The following is a 24,343-nucleotide window of genomic DNA, read 5'->3' as shown; positions in this document are numbered from 1 at the left end:
TTTTTTTTCAAGGAAGTCACTGACAAAATAGTTCTCAGTTCTGGCCAAATAAGCTTTACATTATTGGGAGAGACAGTTCACTGGCATGATAAAAGTCATGGGGCTCCTAATATTGATGTCATGACCCATTAATCATTCATGACCCGCGACTGAAAAACACTAGCACGGAAATAGTGTCATCCATCTAGAGGCAGATGGTTCCTGGATTGGTTAATTCAGGGACACAGTGATGGCTCCAGAGACTTAGGGGCTTTACCTCTTTCCATTTGTCCCTCTTGGTCGTAATATGGCAGACACAGCTCCAGGCATCACATCCTCAAACAAGTAGATCCAAAGATAGAGCAACACTCTTTCCTAGCATGTGTGTGTGTGTGTGTGTGTGTGTGTGTGTGTGTGTGTGTATTTTTAATTAGACAGTAATCTCCCCCCACCCCCCCACCCCAAGAAGCTCCTCCTCTCCTAGCAGACATTCCTTGGGGCCTTATTCATTGCTCAGGTTCCATCACAACCCATCCCTAAACCAGTCACCAGCAAAGGGAATCAAAGCCATATTTGGCACGGCTATGGTTATATTATGGTAATTGATGCTGTAACTGGCACGGAGGAATGAACATTCATTCCCTGGGATGGGAAGGGGCTCTTGTGCCCTGAGTTTGTGGAAGGCCAGATGCTGGGAACAGTTCCAGCTCTGCCAACAAGGAATGAGTGGTGAGGAAAGCTATTGCGCAGCTAGCTAAGGAAGTCTGCTGTATGTGCCAGGGCATTTTGACCATACTTCTGTCAGAGTGTTAATGCTGCTAGGTCTTCTCTTATCAATATCTGTGAGCTTATTCTATCCCTTTGGTAGGCTCTAGATTCCTTAAGGATGGGGACTTACTGTTTTTACCAGTCCGTGGAATGGTGCCTTACCCTAAGGGGTGATAAATAAATATTTACCAAACTGATTAGAATTGGTTCATGAGAATTGATTAAAAGCTTTCTTACATTTTTATAGGATCTAAATTCTTTTAAATCAAGTTATTTGTTTAAATATCAAGACCCTCCCAGTAAAGTTATGTTTATTCATTCCAGAAAATGATTAAGGAGGCTTGATCATAAAGGTACTAGAATAAGGTTACTGTGGGTGCTGTGTAATGTAAACCTTAAAAAGATTGTTTACAATTCTGTGTGGGTGTAGGAGGAAAAAAGGATTAGAATATAAATATGAGTGGGAAAAAAAACTTGTATTGAGTCCATTTTATGCATCTGTTAACATTTTGAAGACTATACAGTGCAATTTATCATCTTAAAAATTATTAAGTGAAAGAAATGACTTGTATACAAAATCACTGTGATTCTCTACTTGAAGCTCTATATAATAAAAGTTTTCTTAGGAAAACTGATTACTCCAATAATTTAAAATTCAGAATATATCACATAATTTCATTTAAAAATCTTTTTCAGTAGAATGAGATCAAAAGATTGGATTTTGGTTACTAATGCGGTACAAGGTATAAAGCCTGTGTTCCAAGTCTTAATTTGTTTTGTAATATAAACACTTCTCAAAAGTTTATTTTTTTCAATTTAAAGAATTCTTCATACAAACTTCCCTTTGATTCGGTTTCAGTGACTATACATGTTCATAATTTTTCACTGTATCTACTATTGTAACTACTGTATAAACTTCTGTTTTTTTTTAATTTTTATTTATTTATGATAGTCACAGAGAGAGAGAGAGAGAGGCAGACACACAGGCAGAGGGAGAAGCAGGCTCCATGCACCGGGAGCCCGATGTGGGATTCGATCCCGGGTCTCCAGGATCGCGCCCTGGGCCAAAGGCAGGCGCCAAACCGCTGCGCCACCCAGGGATCACCTAAACTTCTGGTTTTTTAAAATGTTTTGAGATGATGTTAATTTTCTCTTAGAGGAAAAATAGTCCTCATTTGCCTGCAGAATGGTCAGTTTTGTAGGTGTGAATGAGCACCCCCTACCTTATCCAAGAATAGCCATTTTGATATGTTCTCTGAAGAGACATGAACTTTTAAGCTTAAAGCAACACAAAGACGTGACTGATTTTTAAAACATTTTATTGTTTGCTAATGGTACTGATTTTTAGTTACAGAATTTACTAAGTGAAGTGATGGCAGGCGAAACTCATCATGTTCTTGTGTCATTCTGAAAGCACCTGAAGTATTTGCTTCAGTCGTCTCATTTTCTGATGTCTTAATCCTTAAAAATAATAACAAAAGGAATTAAAATAATTGACAAATATTCCTAGTGAGTATCATTTACAGTCACATGTGTGGCTTCCATTTTGCCAGAATGATGTACAACCATTTAAATCGAACTCTATAAATTGCCAAAGTTTCTTTGTTATCTCATTGTCATTAGAGAGGAAATATCCAGAATGGATGTCCCTGCCTTTAGGACACTTGCAACTCTTTTGCAATCATCAAGTAGCAATAGCTACCCTTCCCTGAGTGCTTCCTGAGCTCATCACTTGATTTTATTTTCTGTAAAACAACTCTAAGAAGCTACCCATATTTATACTCTGATTCTACACAGAAGTTTTTAAAAAGACTTTAAACTACCTGCCCAAAGTCACCTTTCCATAAATAGCTCGGGCACATTATAAAGTTCATGGCCTGAATCATTAATGAAGTGATAAATAAATGCATTTTCTATACGAGGGAACATTACCTTAAACTAGAAGGATTGACAATAGGCACCAAATTATTGGGGATACAGCTTCAAAAATTCTGCCCCATATTCTCCAGAGATATGCTCATCATTGTGGAGCCATATGTGGCACACACTATATAATTTCTTGGTGGGAGACTGTGGTATTTGTACTTGGACAGAGGCTTGAAATTATCTGAGGTAGTCACTTTCTCTTATTTTAAACAAGGGAAAACACCCATAAGTTTGAAGTAACTTGTACAATACTGTTTCCTCTTTGGAGGCAAAGCCAGAACTGGAACCTGGGTATCCTATGTCCCCATCCAGGTCACCCCTACCTCACCCCTCACTGCTTCTCGGTAGAAGATCATCAATAACGTTTATAAGTTGGAATTACATATGCAGCAGAATTACATCATCTCATATACACAGAATAAGGGTTTATGGATATGCGTATGAGTCATTTATTTTATTGGCTACTTCCCACTCATTTGGAAGAACTGACTGTAGTGCAATTAATTTTGTTCTTAATTGTGAAAACTTCTTGCTAAAAGTTTAATCTACAAACCCAGCACTGAAAAGGAATCTAATAAACTGTCTAGCTTCCTCCAAGTTAGATTAAAATCCACTCTAGACAGGTAATCTTCCTTTAAGGAAGTTCAAGAGGTCTTCGAAGAGATTTCCCACCTCCTTTTCATAGCCTGTTTGGATATTTGCATCCTTCCCCGTTCTCAAGAATTACCCTTTGTAAAATCTTGAGTGCAATTCTAGCCTATTCTTATTAGTCCAACTCTTGAAATATAAGGAGAACTGATGTTCCATTATGCTGTCTTTAAAATTAATGGGTTTCAGCAATACATATTCTGGGAGAGATTTAAAATAATCATAGAATTTAAAGCTACCATAAAAACTATGGTCTTGATTACTAAGCTTCATGGATAAACGTATTTATAATACAAAGTTGCAACACATGCTTGGACAAATAGAGTCATTGACCTGTGTAGCTACTGAAACCCTATACCCTGGATTATTCGAGAACTTAGAACTCTGGAGACCAATTTTGCTTTACCATTTTCCCAGGTGTTGTATGTAGTGGCTTTGAGGGATACTCACCACTTCTTCCCGCTTGGTCTTGTCTGTTGCTGGCCAAGCTTCCAGAGGCAGGTCAGGAAGCATGGGGGGCAGGGGCTGTATGGGGAACATCGGAGGCAGAGGTGGCTGTGGCGGCAGGGGCTGGATGGGGTGCACGGGTGGCTGGGGCTGGATGGGCTGGTGAGGCTGTGGCTGGACGGGCTGGGGCTGGAAGGGCTGCTGGGCAGGCAGAGGGAGGTTTGGCTGGTGGTGTTGGGTTGGAGTCATGGAGTGTTGGCCAGGAACTGGCATCATTGGTTGCTGGGGGACCACGGGCTGCTGAGCTGGCACCATGGGGATGTGGTGATGAGGCTGCAGGGCGTGATTCGAGGGATTTTGCTGGGACAGCACGGGAATGATTTGGTGGTGCAGCCATCCACCCATGGGTTCGTAACCATAGGAAGGGTACTGGTGAGAAACAAAGAGTCAGGTTTACCATCGGCTCCATTGACTTCCAGCTGGAGAAGTAGTCATGTTTTCTTTGTCATTATTACTATGAATAGTTATTCATTTTTTTCCTGTGCAAGAATTTCTAACTGTGTACACAGATATGACCTTTTACAGACTAGATTTTCCATTAGTGTCTGTATGTGGGATAGATATGTTATTTCATTTAAAAGGGAATTGAAATGCATGCCTAATATTTTAAGGGAATAAAGAAAAAAATATCTACATACCGGATGCCTTATCATGTTCTGGTACCACTTCAGAGGGGTAAGCACCTTAAGAAAAAGAGACATTAGAATACATTTGCTTTAGTTTAGTCGCATGAAATTTAGACTCACTGATGCAGTCCTGTCAATATTGATAGCCCAAGGGGCACCTGGGTGGCTCAGTGGTTGAGCATCTACCTTCAGCTCAGGGCATGATCCGGGGTCCTGGGATCGAGTCCTGCATCGGGCTCCCCACAGGGAGCCTGCCTCTCTCTCTGCCTATTTCTCTGCCTCTCTCTCTGTGTCTCTCATGAATAAATAAATAAAATCTTTAAGAAATATACTAATGGCCCAAAAGTGCGAGTTCTATAGAAGAAAGAGTAAGGTAAACATTTGTCAGGTATTTCTTGGGGTGTTAGGCGCTACATGACGTCCATCACACACATTGTTCATGTATTCCCACATACTGTGAGGCAAGTATCGTCACCCTCACTTTTACAGACTAGCTCATGGGGAGTTAAAGATGTTCATGAGCTTGGCTGAGGTCACAGAAGTAGTAATTCTGTTGAATTCCACAGTTCCTGCTCTTCTTTGCAAGAGCAGAACAAAACAAAAAAAATTAATGTGATATAACATTAGTCATATCCTTTTTTGATCTGATATCACAATGAAAAATAAGGCAGGAAGTCTGTCCCTCATCCTAGAAGCACAGGTTTTCTGGTCAAATATGTCAACTTTTTAAGGTCTATTAGAAGATCTTTGCTTAAATTGTTATTAACACTTTTCCTCAGCTTGTATGAGTAAACAGATTCACAGATTGCCATCTGAACCTATGAAGGAAATAAGAGTTTCATCTCTCCCTGCACAGTATATACTTGGTTAACCTCTATTCTGGGGGCTCTTTCATGTTACAGGATAGCATTTGGTATCAGTACAACAAACAATTACTAACTTTGCTCAAATTATACTTGACAAAACACATTTTATGTTGCTTAACTATTTTGCTCCTCAAGCCATGTTTTGAAGTCTGGGTATTATAATTATTTCCCTTCTCCAGATGAGGAAACCGAAGTTTTAGAGAGAGAAAATGATTTGCCCAAGGTCACGTGATTGGTATGGGGTTGAGGAGAGCCTCAAACCTGATTTCCAGAAATCTCATGCTTTCCATTGCTCTGCAGAATGTCTCACAGACTGCTTGGTCACTGATCACTGATCTTTCAGTAAAGACGAACAAAGGAGACACATAGAGTGTGAACATCTTAGAATCAGGAGTTTCTAGCTGGAAAGGATCTTTAACATCTTACCTGACTCCCCTACCTTTCACAGGCTGGAATAGAACAAAGCTGTTCAGCCAGAGTTCACTTCCTGCCCTACCATGCAGCCCCACCCTGAGTGGTGGTTCATGATGGATAGCCTTATAGCCATATAAGGAGGAGAAACTGAGTCAGAGAGGCCAAGTAGGAGTGTGCTGGGGCAGTGCAGGCTTGAGGCAACCCATCAGGGCTTAAACCAGGAAGCTGGTAATGGGAACTGAAAAAGCAGGACTGAGAAACATCTTGAATAAAGAATCAACACACTATTCTTTACAGAGCCCAGGGCATTGTTAACGCAAACAATGGTCAAAATTAGTAAAGAGAAAAATTACCTCATAGCTGAAGTTGATATAACCAGGGTGCCCAGGATGAGGTGGTAGCTTTTATAGAGGGGAAAGGAGAAGAAAAAGAAAGGGAGAGGGAGAGAAGAGGGAGAGGGGAGGGGGGAGAGGGAGGGAGGGAGGGAGAGAGGGAGAGAGAGAGGAAGAGATTAAGTCAATATGCAATTGTTCACATTGAGAGAGCTTGAAGCTACTTTAAAAAAATCTATAGGGTGCAGAATATATTTGAGGTCTCCTTTTCGTTTGGACATGTACCCTGTGTAGAAGAGGAGCCCTCTTACTGTAAAGAGGTCCAGAACAACCGAATGACATTCCTAAGACCTGGAAGCAAAAACCAGCACACATTTATCCTCCAGTGATCTTTGGACACGCCCCCATCCTTGTTGTCAAATAATCCTACTCTCTCCCATCTGCCAACCTGTGTCTTAATGCAACTCACTCCACGTTGGAAAGAGAGATTGGTTGTCTTACACGATTATGAAATACTGACAAGAAGAGAACTGTCTCACAAACCTTCCCTTATAGATCAGGGGGTGGTAAGTCCTGAAGGATCCAAGAGATTCCTCACAATTGGCACGCAAAGCACATTGAGGGCAATGAGAAGCAACAACCACCTGTGAATTCCTGATGAGTGTGAGGAGATGCGTGCAGTAGAGTGGAAACATTAAACATCCCATGGAAAGTGAAAGAGTTGATTTCTGAAATTTAAACTGATTCTTCTTATTGTTCTGTCAAAGTTTTTATGGCAGACAAAATTTCAACTTCAAAATAAAAAAAAAAAAAACAGACCAAATAATTATCTACACCAGGACTGTCTGTCCTGTCAAAAGGAGGCCACGTGACCGATGCCTGCGTTGTGCACTGTGGGTTGGCCCTGGAGTGGGGGAGAGGGAGAGGAGGGAGGCTTGTATGGAACCTCTCCCTCAGACAGGGAGCTAATTAAGGCTCTATTATTTTTAAATGCTTGTATTTTATAAGAGGGTTTATTTGCTCTCATCTGAATGGGAATTATTTTAGTCGGGTAACTGCCTTTCCTATACCTTCTTGATGTAAGTCCCCAGGGAGTAGGGGTATTTGGTTGAAGAGTGGGAAAAGGGCTCAATTTGTAATACAGGGGCCCCTCAGGGGACTAGGAATTGCCACAGTGCAGGATTTCAGGAAGGCACAGCACAGAATCTTGGTCTTGTGGGTGAGAGAGGAAGAGAGGAGGCAGATATGCAAGCTTTGCTGGCTTCTGGTTGTATCAACTGCTCTCTATGCCACCAAAAAGCAGATGGGTCCTGCTTTGCCTGCCTGTGATCTAAGCTCTCTGACCTTGTGTACCTGTGTCTAAAGAGGATGGGTTGGACTTCCTGGTACGTGGCCCATTTGAAGGTAGGAAATATCCACATGCATCGGGCATAGGTAGGATTCTGGACAACCACACGGAAGCCCCCGTGTGCTTAACAGGTGCACCTAAAGGGATGGGGCCTCTGACAACAAGGAGATGGTTCAAGAAGGAAATTCCTAACACAGAGATCTTACCCTCCGACGGTAACAGCAGTAGAGTTTGGAGGGCAGGAAGAGAGTTGGACACTCGTGAGAAATTGGGTTTTAGAGAAAATTGGCATTTTTGTAGTATTTGCCTAAGCTGTTCGAGCACTTTCTCTGGAGGCCTTTCAAGGGTCCCTTCCAAAAGTTTCCTCCATCTAGAGATGGGCGATGATATTTACAAGCTAATTGTCTCCACAGAATCTCCTGAGGCGCTTGTTAAAATGCAGAGTCCTGGGCACTCCCCCCACTCCTGCTCTACTGAATCAGTCTTGGGTGGAGGCATCTGGGAATATTTGTTTTTTATAACAAGCTCTTCCAAGTGTTTCTTAAACACAGAGACATTTGAGGACATCTGATCTTGTACTGTCTTAAACCCTAAAGTTTACCAACTGTGGGGCAGACTTTTATTTCCAAGCTTGTGAAATTGAATATTATGCAGGGGTATTTTACTCACGGGCATAGCAAAGGCTGCTCCCAGGAGGCAGGCAAACAAAATCCAGGTCCCCATTTCTCGATGGCCCTGAAATAGCAGTTGACACTTTAAAAAAAATCTTTTTGCAGATATGGACATAATTAATGCTCTATAAAACCCACACAATCCATATTAGTCTGTCACTAGTCAAAAGGATGGGACCGTTCTTTGTGAGCTTACTTCCTTCACACGTGATTTCCAGTTCTGAGCTCATTTCATTGCTGTTGGAAGCACAATAGTGCTAAGGATGCTTCTCATTTAGTTGAGAGCTCAACAAATTGTAGTGATGTGAAACTCTCGTTACATGATTTGACGTGTTATTTTCCCATACCTGTGCAGCCTGTGGGGTCATAGAAGCTAGATGTAGCTTACAATTAATGACCACGAGGACAGAGTTGGCTCTAAAAGCTGCGGAGATCTTCAGGGTGCACAGTATGTGATACTTTCAGAACCAGGAGGCACAAAAATGGTTTGTTTGCACCATCCACCCGAGCATTGCTACTGTTAAAAACAAAGACTAATCGTCTGAGAAAAGACATTGAAATAATCTACCAAAATAGGGTAAGGAAGGAGTGGAGTGAAGTTCCAGGTGTTTCGATTGGTAGGACCTCAAGCAAGACGCTCAGGTAACATCTCTGAGTTCCAGATGTGGAGCAAAAGATGGGTTGAATGGAGAGGAGAGGACAGTGCGAATATTTTGTGATTATCCCATGAATTTTGAGGGACTTCTCCTTGGAAGATTCAATATTTAGTCAATGACATCTTCCTTTTTGTTTGGCTGTGCTATAATTATACACTTTATGACCCTTGGAACACGGAGCAAAACAGGCCATCCTAAAATATGCACATTGCTTTTTGGTACAAATTGTCGACTATGAAAACTGTCAGAAGAAGGATCTTAAATTGTGCGTAGAGAGTGAACACCATGTGCAATGATACTGGCTATAAAAAGTGCACCGATGTTTTCTACCTCCGAAATCTGTTTTTCTTAAGTTTGAATTAATGTGAAAAAAAACCCACATTTAGTTGATGGTTCTATTTGATATAATTAATAAACAAAATGGCTTTTAAAGTAGTAGATGACAGCCTGTGGGGGGAAAATTGTTTTTTTCCTTAATTGATATGTAATTACAATAAATATTTTGCCGTGCAATTTGGCCCTGAAAAGTGCTTTGGGATTCTGGAAGTAAAATTTTAAAAAATACAAAGACTTTGCTGCATTAGAGAGTAAAATAATTCACCTAAGTAATCAGAGTCTAATCTAATTATGCTCTGACTGAGGAAGTAACCGAAGATGACAGCATAAAGTATTAGAAATGCAGAATACATTTGCAGCTTTTGTACATGAAATGCAGAAAAAGAAATAAGTACAACAGAAAGGATACCAAATGAATAAAATCCACATACCTTTGAATATGAGTATTCAGAGGAAGTTTCTGTCTGAAACTCAGGGATGCTTGATCCTTTAGATTTCTTCCAACTAAGAGCTCAATTTATATCATTCACGGCATCTAGAGCAACCAATCAGATTTTGGAAGGAAAATGTGTTGAGTAAAACTAAAAACCCCTGTATCATGAAGTTTTAAAAACTGTGATCAAACAGAAGGCTGCATGTTGTGATTAGTGCATATAGAGTCTTTCATTATGGGCAATAATAGGTTTAACAGGCAAAAAAGTTCATCAGACTGTTTTTAAGTCAGCAAATAAGTTGACTGCACATGCTGATACATTCAAAGTTACTTTTAAGAAGCGGCTATGTCATTGTCTGTTCCCTGGCTCTAGGAAACAAGGTTGTTCTTTACCCAAAAAAGTTAGATAGTTGAATTTCTGTAGTGTAATCGGCATGTCCCCTAGGGTTCACCAGCCCTCTCAGATCAGGATAAGTTGATTCAAACCCCCATTCTGGTACACCCCCAAGGCTCTCCCCTCTGGTAAACCCCCAAGGCTCTCCCCAATATTTCTCTGAGGAACTAGAAGTTCGTGATCACCACTGCTCTTTTCTACTTTCACCGAAAGTATTTCCTCTGTTCTTGTGGCCATTCCTTTATCACCAATCTGGTGTCCACTGAAAGAGGGGACAAAGTCCCTTCTACTTGGCCCCATCCTGCAATGCATCTGCCATCCAAGCAACCATGAACTCAAGATGATCACAGTAGCAAAACTTCTGCTGACGACCTGAAGGACAAGGCAAAAAAGAATGTCACACACCAGACCGCACACTTAAACGGTGTGTGGGGGGACATGGTCTTGGCTTCCCCATCCCACTTAACAACTCAGCGTCTCTGAATATGATGGTCTTTCTTTGCCCACATCCTACTGGCCCAATCCCATTTTCTCTCTTTTTTTAAAAAAGTTTTTATTTGTTTATTCATGACACACACACACACACACACACACACAGAGAGAGAGAGAGAGAGAGAGAGAGAGAGAGGCAGAGACACAGGCAGAGGGAGAAGCAGGCTCCACACAGGGAGCCTGATGTGGGACTCGATTCTGGGTCTCCAAGATCAGGCCCAGAGCCGAAGGCAGGCGCTCAACCGCTGAGCCACCCAGGCATCCCCCATTTTCTCTTATAAGCAAGTCCCAATTTCTCTCTTTCTTTCTCAGACTCTCTTAACTTCCTGCTGTGTGCATCATCCCCATGTTCTCAGCAGCCTCTCCTTTGCATAAATGATAACCAAAGTGCTTCTCTCTCTAAGAGGACCTCTGATCTAGCTATTCAATTCGTATGTCTTTTGCCCTTCTACCTTAGGAAAGCATATGGATTTTTCTTTTATTCTAGCAATTGATCAGTTAAAAAGCAAATCTGTAACTGGTGATAAGAGGTAGCTGATGAGTTGTCCATCAATATTAGATCAGTAAAGGGAATACTGGCTAGATCATCAGACGCTAATAATAGATCATCTGATACTAGTGGTATAGCTAGGTCTCTTTTACTTCTTAAGTAATATTTTTAGGGCATTGGCTGAATTAAATTCAAGGAGAAAGTACCCATGAAAGGCAGTGTAGTACTATTAAGAACTAGAGCTTAGACCCCAGCTTCACCAAGGGCGGAGGGACCACTGACAAGATGCTTACCCTATCTGAGCCTCAGTTTCCTCATCAGTAAAATGGAGATAATTATAGAATCTACCTAGAAAAATGAATGTGAAAAACAAATAAGAGGCATCTCTGGGGGAAATGGAAAATTATCATCCTCTCAACCCCATCACTTGGCACACAGCAAATGTTTTTAAAAGTGCTAATAAATAAGATTGTAAGTTGATCTTTGCAGATAAATTAGTAGGGAATGAATGACCCTGTGAAGAAAGGTACATCTTTCTTTTTTTAAAAGATTTTATTTATTTATTTATTCATGGGAGACCCCGAGAGAGAGACGCACACACAGGCAGAGGGAGAAGCAGGCTCCCTGTGGGGAGCCCTATGCAGGACTCGATCCCGGGTCTCCAGGATCTGCTCTGAGTCGAAGGCAGATGCCTGACCACTGAGCCACCCAGGCATCCCAAAAGGTAGATCTTTCAATCAGAGAGTGAGAGAGAGAAATCACAGAGAAGAAAGTGGAAGATTATAACAGGCTAATGGTATGAATGAAAGCGAATATAGAATATAGTTCTAAAAGCCAATTGTGTCCAGGGATTGCATTTATTTATGAATATGTTTATTGCAGAGGCAAGAAGGATTCCTTCTCTTTTAAATTTTTTTTTAATTTTTATTTATTTATGATAGTCACAGAAAGAGAGAGAGAGAGGCAGAGACACAGGCAGAGGGAGAAGCAGGCTCCATGCACCGGAAGCCCGACGTGGGATTCGATCCCGGATCTCCAGGATCGCGCCCTGGGCCAAAGGCAGGCGCCAAACTGCTGCGCCACCCAGGGATCCCGGATTCCTTCTCTTTGAAGGAAGTTGTGAAATGGATTTTAAGAGGAATTAGCATCCGCTTGCTTAGAGGAGAAGGAGGTGGGAGGTATACAGTAAAGTGGTACAGGAAAGGAGGAGGGAGAGGAAGGGCAGTGTAGATCACATCATAATCTTTTCCAATCTTTTTTCTGTTTTATTTAATTACATATATTGGTGGCTGAAGAGATTCAGGACAGATTTTTTCCTGCAAAGTTGTGGTTAATCTCTTCTAAAGAAGTCATTGGTGAACTGTTAGTGGTCTTGTAGTTTTACAAAATTTATCTCATTACTTTGTGTCCTGTTTCAAGAACGAGAGGCTCATGTATTTGTCCACAAGGATCAACAGAAAGATCCCTCATTGTGGCATTACTTTCTCTGGTCCACTGGATAGTGAGTTATTGCCAATTCACCATGGACAGTTGTTCAGGCTTTGATGGCAAAGACAATAGAAATGATGTGGTTCTTTCTGTTTATTTTCTCCCACTGCATATTCTGAGTCATAGGGTATTAAAATATGGATCTCTCTGCAGAAATTTCTTCCACTAATTTATGTCCCACATATGCAGTTTAAAAGTTAATGTTTGAGAGAGAAAAAAACAAAATTTCAATTGAAAATTTTTTCCTCCAGGCAATTATTTCACTTATGAATAAGTTGAGTTTATAAAAGAAGACAGAATTGACTAGATTGACTGCTTACTTTGTTATGTAGAGAGCATAACATTTCCAGAGTGTCTGTGTTCTTATTTCCCTTGCTCTTTGATGTCAGATATTGTCTTGTCATTTTAAAAAGAATCACTATTTTAAAAAATGGATCATAAGCATAAAATATTTTCCTCTATGGCATTATCTCTGGCACAACTGCGACAAGATGACCGGAGAAGGTGTCTTCATTCACTTAGGCACTCATTCCGAATGTGTATGTTGAATAGCCGTTGAGCCTGAGACCATTCGTATTACTATAGGAGACAAATACACACATGAATTGATCACTGTTTCTAAAAGCTTTTCTCCAAAATCATGAGTGAATAAACATGCTTATGGATTACAGGTTCCCATTCTTATTTAGTGGGAAGGAAGAGCGTCCAAGAAAGGATTATCAGAAATCACACTTGGGACACCTTCTGGCCCAGAAACTGGTGCTCCGTGTCCTTCCTGAGGTCTGTGGGATCAAACAGGGCTACAAAACATGCACCTCATGTGGAAGGACCTCAGGCTGGGAAGCCTTCTACTTTTTTTTTTGGCACAAATAAAAAATCAGATGGTTCCTGCCTGCTGGTGGTCAGAGATGAGGGAAAGCACGGGTTAATCCCAGGCACTGAGAAGCTGACCCACCAGCATTACGTCTCCTTGCTTTGGCCTGATGGAATACGTTTAATGAAGGGAGACCATGGCAGTCAGGAGCTGGAGCAGTCTGGAGCTCTGAGAGGAAGCACGTCTTAAATGTCTTCACCTCCTGCAATGCCTGGCTTCAAATGGTAGGCACTCAACAACAACAACAACAACAACAACAACAGATTTTATAGTTATTCTTTTCCTTGACTCGCAGCTCATCACGTTTTCTGTGTCCGTGTTGCTTATGCTAACAGCTTCTCCCCTCCTAATTTGCTGCTTCTAATTTACAGTGTGCTAGGAAAATCTGATGTCCAAGCTTGTTACAATTATGTGTGGACTGCAAGTAAAGAGATGCCCCAAGCGGTGTTGGCTCTGGAGGCTCACTTGTGAGAAAAGCTCAGACATTTCAATCTTGTGGCACTGCTTTTTGACTGCTGGGGGGGTGTTTTGTTTTGTTTTGTGAATTTTCCCCCTTTGCTGAACTTCCTGGTTTGGAGCAGTGATTGAGGCATGTAAGGTGATCTGCAAATAAGTCAGGTGTTAGGAGTTCCAGAAGCCTTTCTTATCTGTGGGAGCTCAACTCTCAAGTCTTCTTTTAAAGCAGGTCCAAGATTGTACAATATTCTGGAATAATGTCAAGAGTGCGTACTCTTAAGTAACCGGAGCCAAAGTCAGCTTTTTAAATGTTTCTTCTGTGGACATTTACTTATAAGAAAATATTATTCTCTAGGCTGGTGTTTTGTGGTTTTCTTGGCTTTTGTTTGTTTGTTTGTTTTTGCTGGAGAGTTGTACCCTCTTCAGAACTCAGGTACACCACCACCATGTGATTCTAATAAACACAGTGATTTCCCTTTGCAACCCTTGGAAGTCAGATATTATGTCTTATACTGCTTTGGGAACTCTTTGTTACCTAGAAAAATCTCTTTTACAAGCTAGGTGCTAGACTGAATGTGTTGATTAAACGGAGAAAATGTAAAGAAGTTACCTATGGCATTATGAAAATATATCAAAAAGTCCTTGATCTTTGTGGATTCTCCATAGACAAAGAAATCTTGGTATCTTGATTTAGTGATTTTGATGGGCCTTTTAGACAGCTAAGACGGATAATTCAGCATCGCTGTCAACTTTTCCTATGGACTTTTAGGCAAACGGATTCTAATAAGAACCTGAAAAGGGAGATACTGTAAAAGGCTTCAAATCCATTATCCTAACATGCTTTTATATTTGGCTCTGATCTGTTCAAACTATAATTTACTATAAGGAAATAGGCTATGATAGATCCACTTGATCTTTTCTTATTTGTGACTGAGTTTGTTTGCTTAAGACAAATAAGCTTTATTATCATTATTATTATTATTAGTAGTAGTAGTAGTATTTTCTTAGGCTTCTAGAAATACTTCAGCCCAAGTAGTAATTGGAAAAGAATAAAACAAAAAACCCTCTCTCACTCACATTCACATACTTTGTTGATTGCAAGCCATCAGCACCTATTCCAGAATACCCTGGAATTAACTATGTTTTGCGGCTGGTTGTTTGAAGCTTTGTAAAAAAGGAGGGATTGTCTACTGGCTAACGGCATTCAATAAGTGAGTAGACTTGGGATGGGGAGCATAAGAAAAGCAGTAACAGAAGTAAGGAAACAGAAAAAAAGGCAAAGTAAGTAGAGGGAAATGCATTGTCATGGTAATTCCAAGCAGTAATCAAAGATGGTGACAGGCTTATTAGTAAGCCACCAGTGTCCTGAAAAGAAAAGCTAAAACTTATTATTAGTGATGCAGTAGGAAATAAAAGAGCTATACAGGAAAGGGAGATGGCTCTGGGTCACAAGCTCTGAACATATTCCTCAAAGACCAAAATTGTGATGTGACTTCAGCAGCCATTATGGCATTATGGAGCACTTAGTATATACCTAACACAGTCACCAGCCTTGTAGTACAAATGTGAATAGGACAGTGGTCCAGGCTCAAGCTACTCACAGCCTGTGGGAGGATTCTCCACTCTTGAGTTGGAGTAGAGAATGCTGAGAGTGGCCGTTGGAACAAACCATCCTTCTCGCCTTCAGGAAGCCTGCATACTCTGTGTCCCTCTCTGTGTTCGTGGATGGGAAAGGGGTGAGGAAAGAGCAGAGGGAGAGTAGTGCCACCAAAAGGCACCAGGGAATATGGTGAAGACAGGCCATCCAGAGTATTCCAGTTGTTCTTTGGGTGGATTGGGAAGGGGTGTATTCATTGTAATAGGACCACTTCCATCTTTCAGATTGAAGTCCTGTACTTTGTGCTCCTGCAGTGATGGTGCATTAACTGATACACACACACTGAGTCATTGGGGGAAGAGTTAATTATGGCCAGCGCCTGCTGTTTCCACTGCGAACTATATTGAAAACAAGATGTCTACCAGTAGGGGGCTGGTTCAAATCAACTATGGCACACGCAATATTCAGAGTGAGGGTGTTAATCTGTATTGGTTGACATAGAAAAATGTTTGTGACACATCGTTAAGTGAAAAAAAATAGATGTTTAAAGTTGTCTTTCTCTAAAACGATTCTTCCTTCCTTCCTCTTCCTCTTCCTTCTTTTCCTTCCCTCCGTCCCTCCCTCCCTTCTCCATTTGAGGAGATAATCACCAAAGTATTAACAGTAATTACCTAAGAGACTCTTTTCTGAAAGTCTCTGGGAAGCTGAGATTTTATTTATTCTAAGTAATCCATGAATGGAACAAATGCAGGGGAGATTCAAGAAGTTAGGGGCATAATTTCTCAATCATGTTCAGTAAGCATGATGAGTAGGTGACAGTGCTATATCTCCCATAGGCCCTGGGTTTATATAATATTCATTCTCAGAGGGGAAAAAAGCTGAACAAAAAATCACAGACCAAAAAAAAGAGATTTTTTTTTAAAGTTATAGGATCCTTTTTAGATCAGTAGTAGAAAATATCCTAATAATATAAGCATTCGCAGAAAGAGTTCATACAGCTTGTAATTTGAAAGATCTGTAAGCATTTGCTAAATATCTGGTGGAGCAATTTTCAATATGGGAAATTATATGCAGATGGATAGTGTGTTGTTTGGGTTATAATTAACTGGTCACTGTCGGGAATGAAAATGTTACATCTGTGTTAACAGAGATAACACAGTAATGTGAAAACAAGCATTTTTCCTTCTGCTTATTGGGCAAAATACACCAAAGTAAGTTGCACTTACCTACTGGGGTTCAGCATACACATGCACAGACTGGTATTTTCTGAACAAAAGCAGTATGCGATGGTGGAGAAAACTGGTCCTTGGCAGGATGGCCTGGGTCAGGACTGTCGTTGGGCCACTGACCCACGATGCCTGTCCTGAGCCAATGGTTTTGACTCTTTTGTACGCTTACCTCACTGCCTGGAAAATGGGAAGACATCAGGCAGGGAAAGCTAGTGATGTCGTTCGATACACATGTAGCTCTTCATAAATACGACTTCCAATATTAAGAGTGACAATTTTAGTACTTGCTCAAGGGGCAGAGGGAGCAAATTTAAAGAAACACAGGGAATAGTTCACCACCTAAAAGGTTGGAAATGATCATTATCGCATATTTGCTCCACAGAATTTCTTCTGTTGTTCTTGGACAGAACATTCTTGCATTGTTGCCGTTTAGGGGCATACTTTTCATCTTCACTTCTTAAGGAACTGCCCACAGGGATACAAACATAAAGTGTCAGAATAGGATTTTCACATGATCTGCTCATTCTACAGGGGACAAGAAATATGTGGTGAGGCTGAAGTATCAGTGATGTGTTGTCACTCCTGGTATCCATTCCAGTTACTGTTTGAGCTAATGGTCCCTTGAACGCAGACAGCCCTGAGCAGCGATGCAGCTAGGAGCCTCTTCACATCCCTAACTGATGTAAAATCCAGTGATAGCAGCTGAGAATGATTTTCCAAATCTCTATAAAAAAAAAATCACATCATGAATGGTATGTCTGCTTGGAGTATTAACTAGATTTGAAGCTGATATAATTCTGAGGAATGAAATGAATCAGGAAGAAGACCAGAAATTAATCTAATTCTACGCACATACATTTTATTATAGGGAATTTTTTACTTGGAATGAAATTAAACAGATGTAATAGTCCGTCACAGAAATCTGTGGACTGAGTGCAGGTTTGTTCTAATTGTAGGCAACATTTTCCCCAGTATAATGCTAACATAGCTTTATAAATAATCATAATAAAATCTCCTTTTTTTTTTTGTCTTACCTAGTGCATCATCTTTATCATCATCACGCTCTTAGGAAAATCATAGTCATGTGCTAAATTTTTTTTCTCAAAAGCATTTCATAGGGATACCCGGGTGGCTCAGCGGTTGAGTGTCTGCCTTCAGCCCAGGGCCTGATCCTGGGGCCCCGGGATTGAGTCCCGCATTGGGCTCCCTGCATGGAGCCTGCTTCTCCCTCTGCCTGTGTGTCTCTGCCTCTCTCTCTCTCTGTGTCTCTCATGAATAAATAAATAAAATCTTTTTTTAAAAAAAGCATTTCATACATCTCCAGAATTTTTACATCATTAGTATAAAATATTTATTGAGTATCTGTAATATCCAAGGCATAGGACACATAAAAATATATGGCATGATATCCATATGATGGAATAGTATTCAGTCATCCAAAGGAACAAAGCACTGGTACATGCTACAACATGGATAAATCATGCTGAGTGAAAGAAGCCAAACACAAAGGACCACATATTATCTGATTCCATCCTTAGGAAATGCCCAGAATAGGCAAATCCTTAGAGACAGATTCATGATTGCCAGGGGCCAGGGAAGAGGGGAATGGGAGTGACTGCTAACGGGTTTGGGTTTGGGGGAGGGAAGTGGTAGGAGGATTCTGGAATTAGTGGTGGTAATTGCGAAACCTTGTGTCTCAACTAAAAGCCCCTCGGTTGTACACTTTAAAGTGGTGAATTTTATGGTGTGTGAATTATATCTCAATCTAAAAAAAGACATATCAGAAATAAATACATGTCAGTCTCTACCCTCAGGAAGTTCACAGTCCTTATACATTTTGTAAAATAAAGAGGGGCGCCTGGGTGGCTCAGTTGGTTGAGCATCTGACTCTTGATTTCAGCTCAGGTCTTGATCTCAGGGTCATGAGTTCGGGCCCCACACTGGGCTCCATGCCCAGCATGGAGCCTACTTAAAAAAATGTCAAGTAAAGAAACATGAAATGCTAAACACAGCGCAATGGTGAGGAATAATAGGCGCAAGAGTGGCCACATGATGATATCCTTATTGATGGTGACAACTCTGATGATGAAGCTATCATTAAGTGCCAACCTGTGTTCTAGCATCTTACATGTTTAAATAATTATTATGTCCCATGTGCTAGCCATGTTCTAAGTTCATCTACTACATCAGTGAGTAAAAGACAAAGATCCCTGCTCACAATCCTGTAGAGAGCAACTGTGAACAATAGATATAGTAAATAATGGTATGTTAGAAGGGAGAAGGGCTAAGGAGAAGGAAAAAGCAGAGCTGGCTAAGGGGGGTTTGAAGTGCTGAGTGGCAAGTTTCAAGAGGGCAGTTATTTTCAAGCAAACCCATGAAGGAGATGAAGCATTCACCTGGGTATCTCTAGGCTAAGTCAGGCCAGCATGAAGGCATCACTGTAGAGATGTGCGTGGTGCATCTCCATATCAAATAACATTATGGGAACAATTAGAAATAGAGCTACTTTAGAAATAAAGAAAATCTTAAAGTCTTTCCTGTAAAATATAAGGTTGCATTTAAAGCGTTGCCAGAGAATATTCTCCAGGCAAAACTAGAGCTCCTCAAAAATGCTCTCCAGTATTATTAGTTCTTGCTTAGTAAGGATAGAAATTATTGAGTGAAAGGTCTATCAAAAGAGTTTTAATAACTTTATTGATATTTAATTTCTATACCATGAAATTCCCAGTTAGCGTGTACAGTTGAGTGAGGTTTAGTATATCTTTTGTATCTTTACAAAGTTTGCAACTTTCACCACAGTTTAATTCCACAACATTTTCGCCACCTGTTGAAAAGAAATCCCGTCCTCATTAGCGGTCACTTCGTGTTTCCTTTCCCCCAAGCCTTAGCCACCACCAGAGTCTACTTTCTATCTCTATGGCTCTGCTTATTCTGGACATTTTGTATAAATGGAATCATATACCATGTGGTTGGAAAATGGATCTCTGAGAAACCTGTACTGGGGGCGGTTCTCAACATTAGCACTCTCAGCATTTGGGGCCAGGTAATTATTGTGGGGGGCCATCCTGTGCACTGGAGGATGTTGAGCAGCCTCCTCGGCCTCCACGCACTACATGCCAGTAGCACACCCTTCGCCAGCTGCGACAGCCAGGAGTGTCTCCGGACATGGCCATGTGTTCCCTAGGGGAGGAGGGGAACAAAATTGCTCCCAGTGGAGTACCACAGATCTACATTTACCAGAGAATTGAGCTGGGACTACAGGTGGAGGAAGTGGGATTGGTACTGGGACCCAGCATGCTGTTCTGGAAAGACCATTGTTTCAGGGTCCTTGGAGGTCCAAACATTGAACCTCAAGTTCTAAAGTTCTGTGATGCTGTGATGCCTTTTAGGAAATGGTGAAGAGATGAATAGGGGAAAGCAGCACAACAGTTATTTGGATGAAATTATTGTCCAAAAAATATCCGGTGGGCAAAGTCACCTATTCTTCAGATTATTTAAAGAAGATTGAAATTGTTATTTAAAAAAAAAATAAAAACAAAGTGGAATATGCCAGAGGTCTTCATAATGAAGGACTGGAACCACGCATAGTGCCAATAATTCAAAAAGCATATAAACTTAAATTTGGCATGTTCTATGTTAGAACCGTAGAGGTGTATTAAGGGTTCCCAAGGAGTTTTGTTTAACTCAGCGTTAAAATTGACCCCTTGAGCAAGCAAAAAGAAGCATGAGATTTGATTTATACTGTGGCTAACGAAAACAAGTGGGCAATCACAGTTTAGTCATATCTTACTAATCTAACTTAGTCTAAGGAATGGAGGGGAGAGAGGAAGTGTGTGGGCTTTAGAAATACGTAAATTTCAGAAAAAAAGTCAGTTTATAAGTGTGACCTCTTTTCTGCTCAGAAATGCACGAGTGGAGGAGGCCCTCATCCTCTGGTAACTCATTTATAAATGAATGGGCTGCAGGATATCGTGCCTTTGGCACCCTTTCCTGCTCTCGAGCTGTGCCCTGCTCAGGGTGGGAGGCTTCAGATCATTGAGGTAACAAATGGTATGTTTCCTGCTCTCAGTTTAAAGGAAGTGTTTGGTCAGTCTACCTTTGTGTAACCTTGACCCTGTAGGACTTGAGAGGCTGTGTGTGGCGGGGATATCAGACTAGTTAGGGACCTCAAATTGGGTTTACAAGTAGGTCGCTGTTATGTGGTGGCTTCTCTCTAAATACAATTACAGAATGTTGCTTTTAGCTTTTGTTTCTATCCGGGCTGTGTTGAGTGCCTTAAACTCATGCTGACTTCAATTTATTTAAAAGGACATGTTCCGAAGATGTTTTCGAGATGTTAAGTGTGCATATTTGTAAGATCATGTCCTTAACCTGTTCTCCCACTGCCAGCTAGGATGTACAATAGATAGAGCCCCTGAAGGAGCCCGAGTCTCACAGGTCAGCTATAAAATCGAATGAGAGCAAAACTTCTGGAAAAACCTCTCTGTGCGGTGATTCATCTGGGAAGAGCCGTTCCCCTCAGTTGTTTCAAGAATTATCATGGGGACCAAACGAAGTGATCGAAATCAAGCACACACAACAGCGTTTAACCCTAGTGAGCACTTCACAGACTGGGAATATGCTTCTATGTGTGTAAGCGGGAGCATCCGAAACCATAACATTGTACAGTTTGCCCACGCGATCACTTTTCTAGCAACACTGCACAGTCTGAGACCAAGTAATATGGGGTCTCTTTACAAAATGCTTCTTGAAAGGCCACCTCTGACTTCTTTAATAATCTTCATTTAGAAGAAATTGGCCTCAACGCAGATTACACTTTAGAACTACTCGGTGTAGCTTTTATTTTTTTATTTTTTTTTAAAGTTTTTTTTGTTTGTTTGTTTGTTTATTTTTTTATTTATTTTTTAATTTACGATAGTCACACAGAGAGAGAGAGAGAGGCAGAGACATAGGCAGAGGGAGAAGCAGGCTCCATGCACCGGGAGCCCGACGTGGGATTCGATCCCGGGTCTCCAGGATCGCGCCCTGGGCCAAAGGCAGGCGCCAAACCGCTGCGCCACCCAGGGATCCCTCGGTGTAGCTTTTAAATAATATTCATGTCTGGGTCCCATTCCACCTAGCTTCTGATTCAATTGGTCCAAGCTATGACTCCGGCTCTGACTGTGTTTTTGAATCACCTGGGGAGCTTTCAGAAATTTCAATGATCAGGAACATCTCTGCATATTCTGTTTCGTTTGAATATAATGTGCGGCCAGGGCTGAGATGCATGGGACACAATCTAGCCATCTGGCTTATATGTCTCCTAGACCTTTACTGTATTTGAAAAGCTGTAGTTTTATCAGCTTTGCCCAAATCAGTGGGGTTTTTTTTCTTTTTGAGTGAACTTCCGTTCAGTGTCATGTGTGGAATCAAGAACACTCAACACAATGACACTTGCCCTTGATTATAAAGTAGTAGAAGCAGATCCACAGTTTTATCATGATGGCAGACCCACAGGGAGCACTCAGCAAACATTTGCTGATGATGGGCAAAAAAAAAAAAAAAAGTGTTTCTAATGGTCTCTTGGTTTATTCATGAGTATTTCATTTCAAACTGGATCTTTCACAGAGTCTGCATGAGGCTGCTAAAATGTTGATTCAATGAATGGGTACATTTCATGAACCACCCATCTGAGTGGGTTACTCTGGGTGCAGCTGTTTTGATTTTTCCTTCCTCTGAATATATGGTTTTGTTCATTTAATCAAACAAATCCAGTTGTTTTGCCATTTTGTAGATGCATTCTTTGTGTGGCCAAGAATTCTGTTTGCGGTGGCCACACCATAACTAGATTTGAATGTGGAGCAACCCAGCAAACAAGTGCTAATTTGAATCAATTGTGAAGATTGCCAGCAACAAACCAACGTGACCTCCACCACTGGGTTCAATTAGCAACCCTGCAGGCAAGGAACTAGGTTTATTTCATTATCATTTCCTTCATCCATCAGAAACCCTCATCTTGCTGAACGATGAAATAATAACCATCTCAAACTTGAGGCGTACTTTGTTCATCTTAACTTTCCATATATCCTTTTTTCTGAGTGCAAACATAATGCATATTTGTAAATAAGTTCAACAGTTTAGATATACAATAGGCAGAATGTCAAAAGTCCCTAGGAATCCCATCCTCAAGTGACAGCTCCTATTAACCATTTGAGGACGTAATTTCTGGACTTTCTGTGCTTACACTAACATGCATTTCCTGGAGAAATTATAGTAGACACATTATCATGCTGGTCTGCAACTTTCTTTCTTAATATACATTGGACGTCTTTCCAGGTTTATACAGAGTGAGCTACTTTATTTTTCTTCAGAATTCTATTGAGTAGATATCCCATTTCGTAGCATATATAGCCGGTCACCCACTGATGGACTTTTAGGTTGTTGATGTTTATATATATATATATAGTTATAGTTATAGTTATAGTTATAGTTATAGTTATAGTTATAGTTATATAGTTATATATAAATTGTTTTCATATATATACACACAATTACATATTATATATTTTATGTGTAAAATACACATGTAGAAAGATGCACAAGTTTACAATTTAATGAGTTTCCAGAAAGCGAGCACAACTATGGCAGATGAGAAAGCAATGGGACCAGCACCCCAGAGGCCCCCTTGGACTCCGTTGCAGTCACTTCTCCCCAAGCGTAACTTATCTGCTCTTCCTAGCACAGATTGGTTTCGACTAATTTTATATTTTGTATTAATAGTTTCATGCAGTAGATTCTCTTTTGTGTCAGACTTCTTTTGCACAAACTGATGTCTGTGGGATTCATTCATATTATTGTAGATGGTTGAAGTGTGTTTCTTCATTCTCATTGCTATGTAGTATCCCATTGTGTGCATATACCACGATTTATCAATTCTCTTTTGGTGGCCATTTGGGTAGTTTACAGATTTTGGCTGTTGCAAATAATGCTATTATGAACATTCTAGCGTACATCTTTTGATGAAAATATGCACACATTTGTATTGTTTTCATTTTTCTTTGCTGTCAGAGATGGTATTGAAATGAATATCTGTGACTGTATCTTCCACATTTTCTAAATATTTCTGTGAAATACATTCTTAGAAATAGGATTGCTGGGTTGGGGGCCCCTGGGCGGCTCAGTGGTTGAGCATCTGCCTTCGACTCAGGTCTTGATCCCGGGGTCCTGGGATCGAGTCCTGCATTGGCCTCCCCGCAGGGAGCCTGCTTTTCCCTCTGCCTGTGTCTCTGCCTCTCTCTGTGTGTCTCTCATGAATAAATAAATAAAATATTTTAAAAATTGCTGGGTCAAATGATATGAACAATAACATTTTGAGTAGATACAGCAGAACTGTTCTCTGAAAATATTTTGACTTGTAAACTTGGTCTGCACCCCAAGCAACCCATTGTGGCTGTATCCCTTTGCTGTTGCCATTATCTGTGACGCAGATGCTGCTGTTGTGTCTTCTGGACTACAAGGCAAAGCTAATGAAAACCAGAGTCTCTTTTCTGGCCCCTTTCAGACACTCCCTAGTGGGCTAGGGCCTCTCTCATGTGTCCAATGAAAGACAGAAAAGAAAATGACCTAATGTACCAGGATGTCAGGGGATAGTGTGAAACTGCCAGCTGAAACGATTGAGTAAATTGATGCTATAAGAAGATGCACCCAAGGGATGCCATGGCTCTACGTGCCCTCCACAACACAGTGAGATAACCTCCTTTCCCAGGTGGAGATTGAGGTTTGTAACCTGGAAATGAGAATCACATATCTTACCAACAAATGGCCCATTCTAAAT

At 40.8% G+C, this 24,343-nt stretch overlaps 2 protein-coding genes across 3 annotated transcripts in view; one reads left to right on the top strand and one right to left on the bottom strand.

Annotated features, from left to right (window-relative positions):
- The window catches only part of ARHGAP6 (Rho GTPase activating protein 6), a 480,227-nt gene that overhangs the window by 352,353 nt on the left and 103,531 nt on the right, over positions 1 to 24,343 (top strand). The gene's annotated exons all lie outside the window — the stretch shown is intronic.
- On the bottom strand, positions 2,050 to 9,552 carry AMELX (amelogenin X-linked). The gene is made up of 6 exons (XM_026015288.2): positions 9,509 to 9,552; positions 8,084 to 8,149; positions 6,088 to 6,135; positions 4,467 to 4,511; positions 3,772 to 4,197; positions 2,050 to 2,208 (listed from the first exon to the last, which is right to left on the bottom strand). Exons 2-6 carry the CDS (start codon positions 8,135 to 8,137, stop codon positions 2,203 to 2,205), a joined length of 579 nt encoding a protein of 192 aa, XP_025871073.1. The 5' UTR covers positions 8,138 to 8,149; positions 9,509 to 9,552; the 3' UTR covers positions 2,050 to 2,202.

The sequence above is a fragment of the Vulpes vulpes genome, chromosome X, assembly GCF_048418805.1.
Source record: "Vulpes vulpes isolate BD-2025 chromosome X, VulVul3, whole genome shotgun sequence".
Taxonomy (NCBI): domain Eukaryota; kingdom Metazoa; phylum Chordata; class Mammalia; order Carnivora; family Canidae; genus Vulpes; species Vulpes vulpes.
This window is presented reverse-complemented; position numbering and strand designations above follow the sequence as displayed.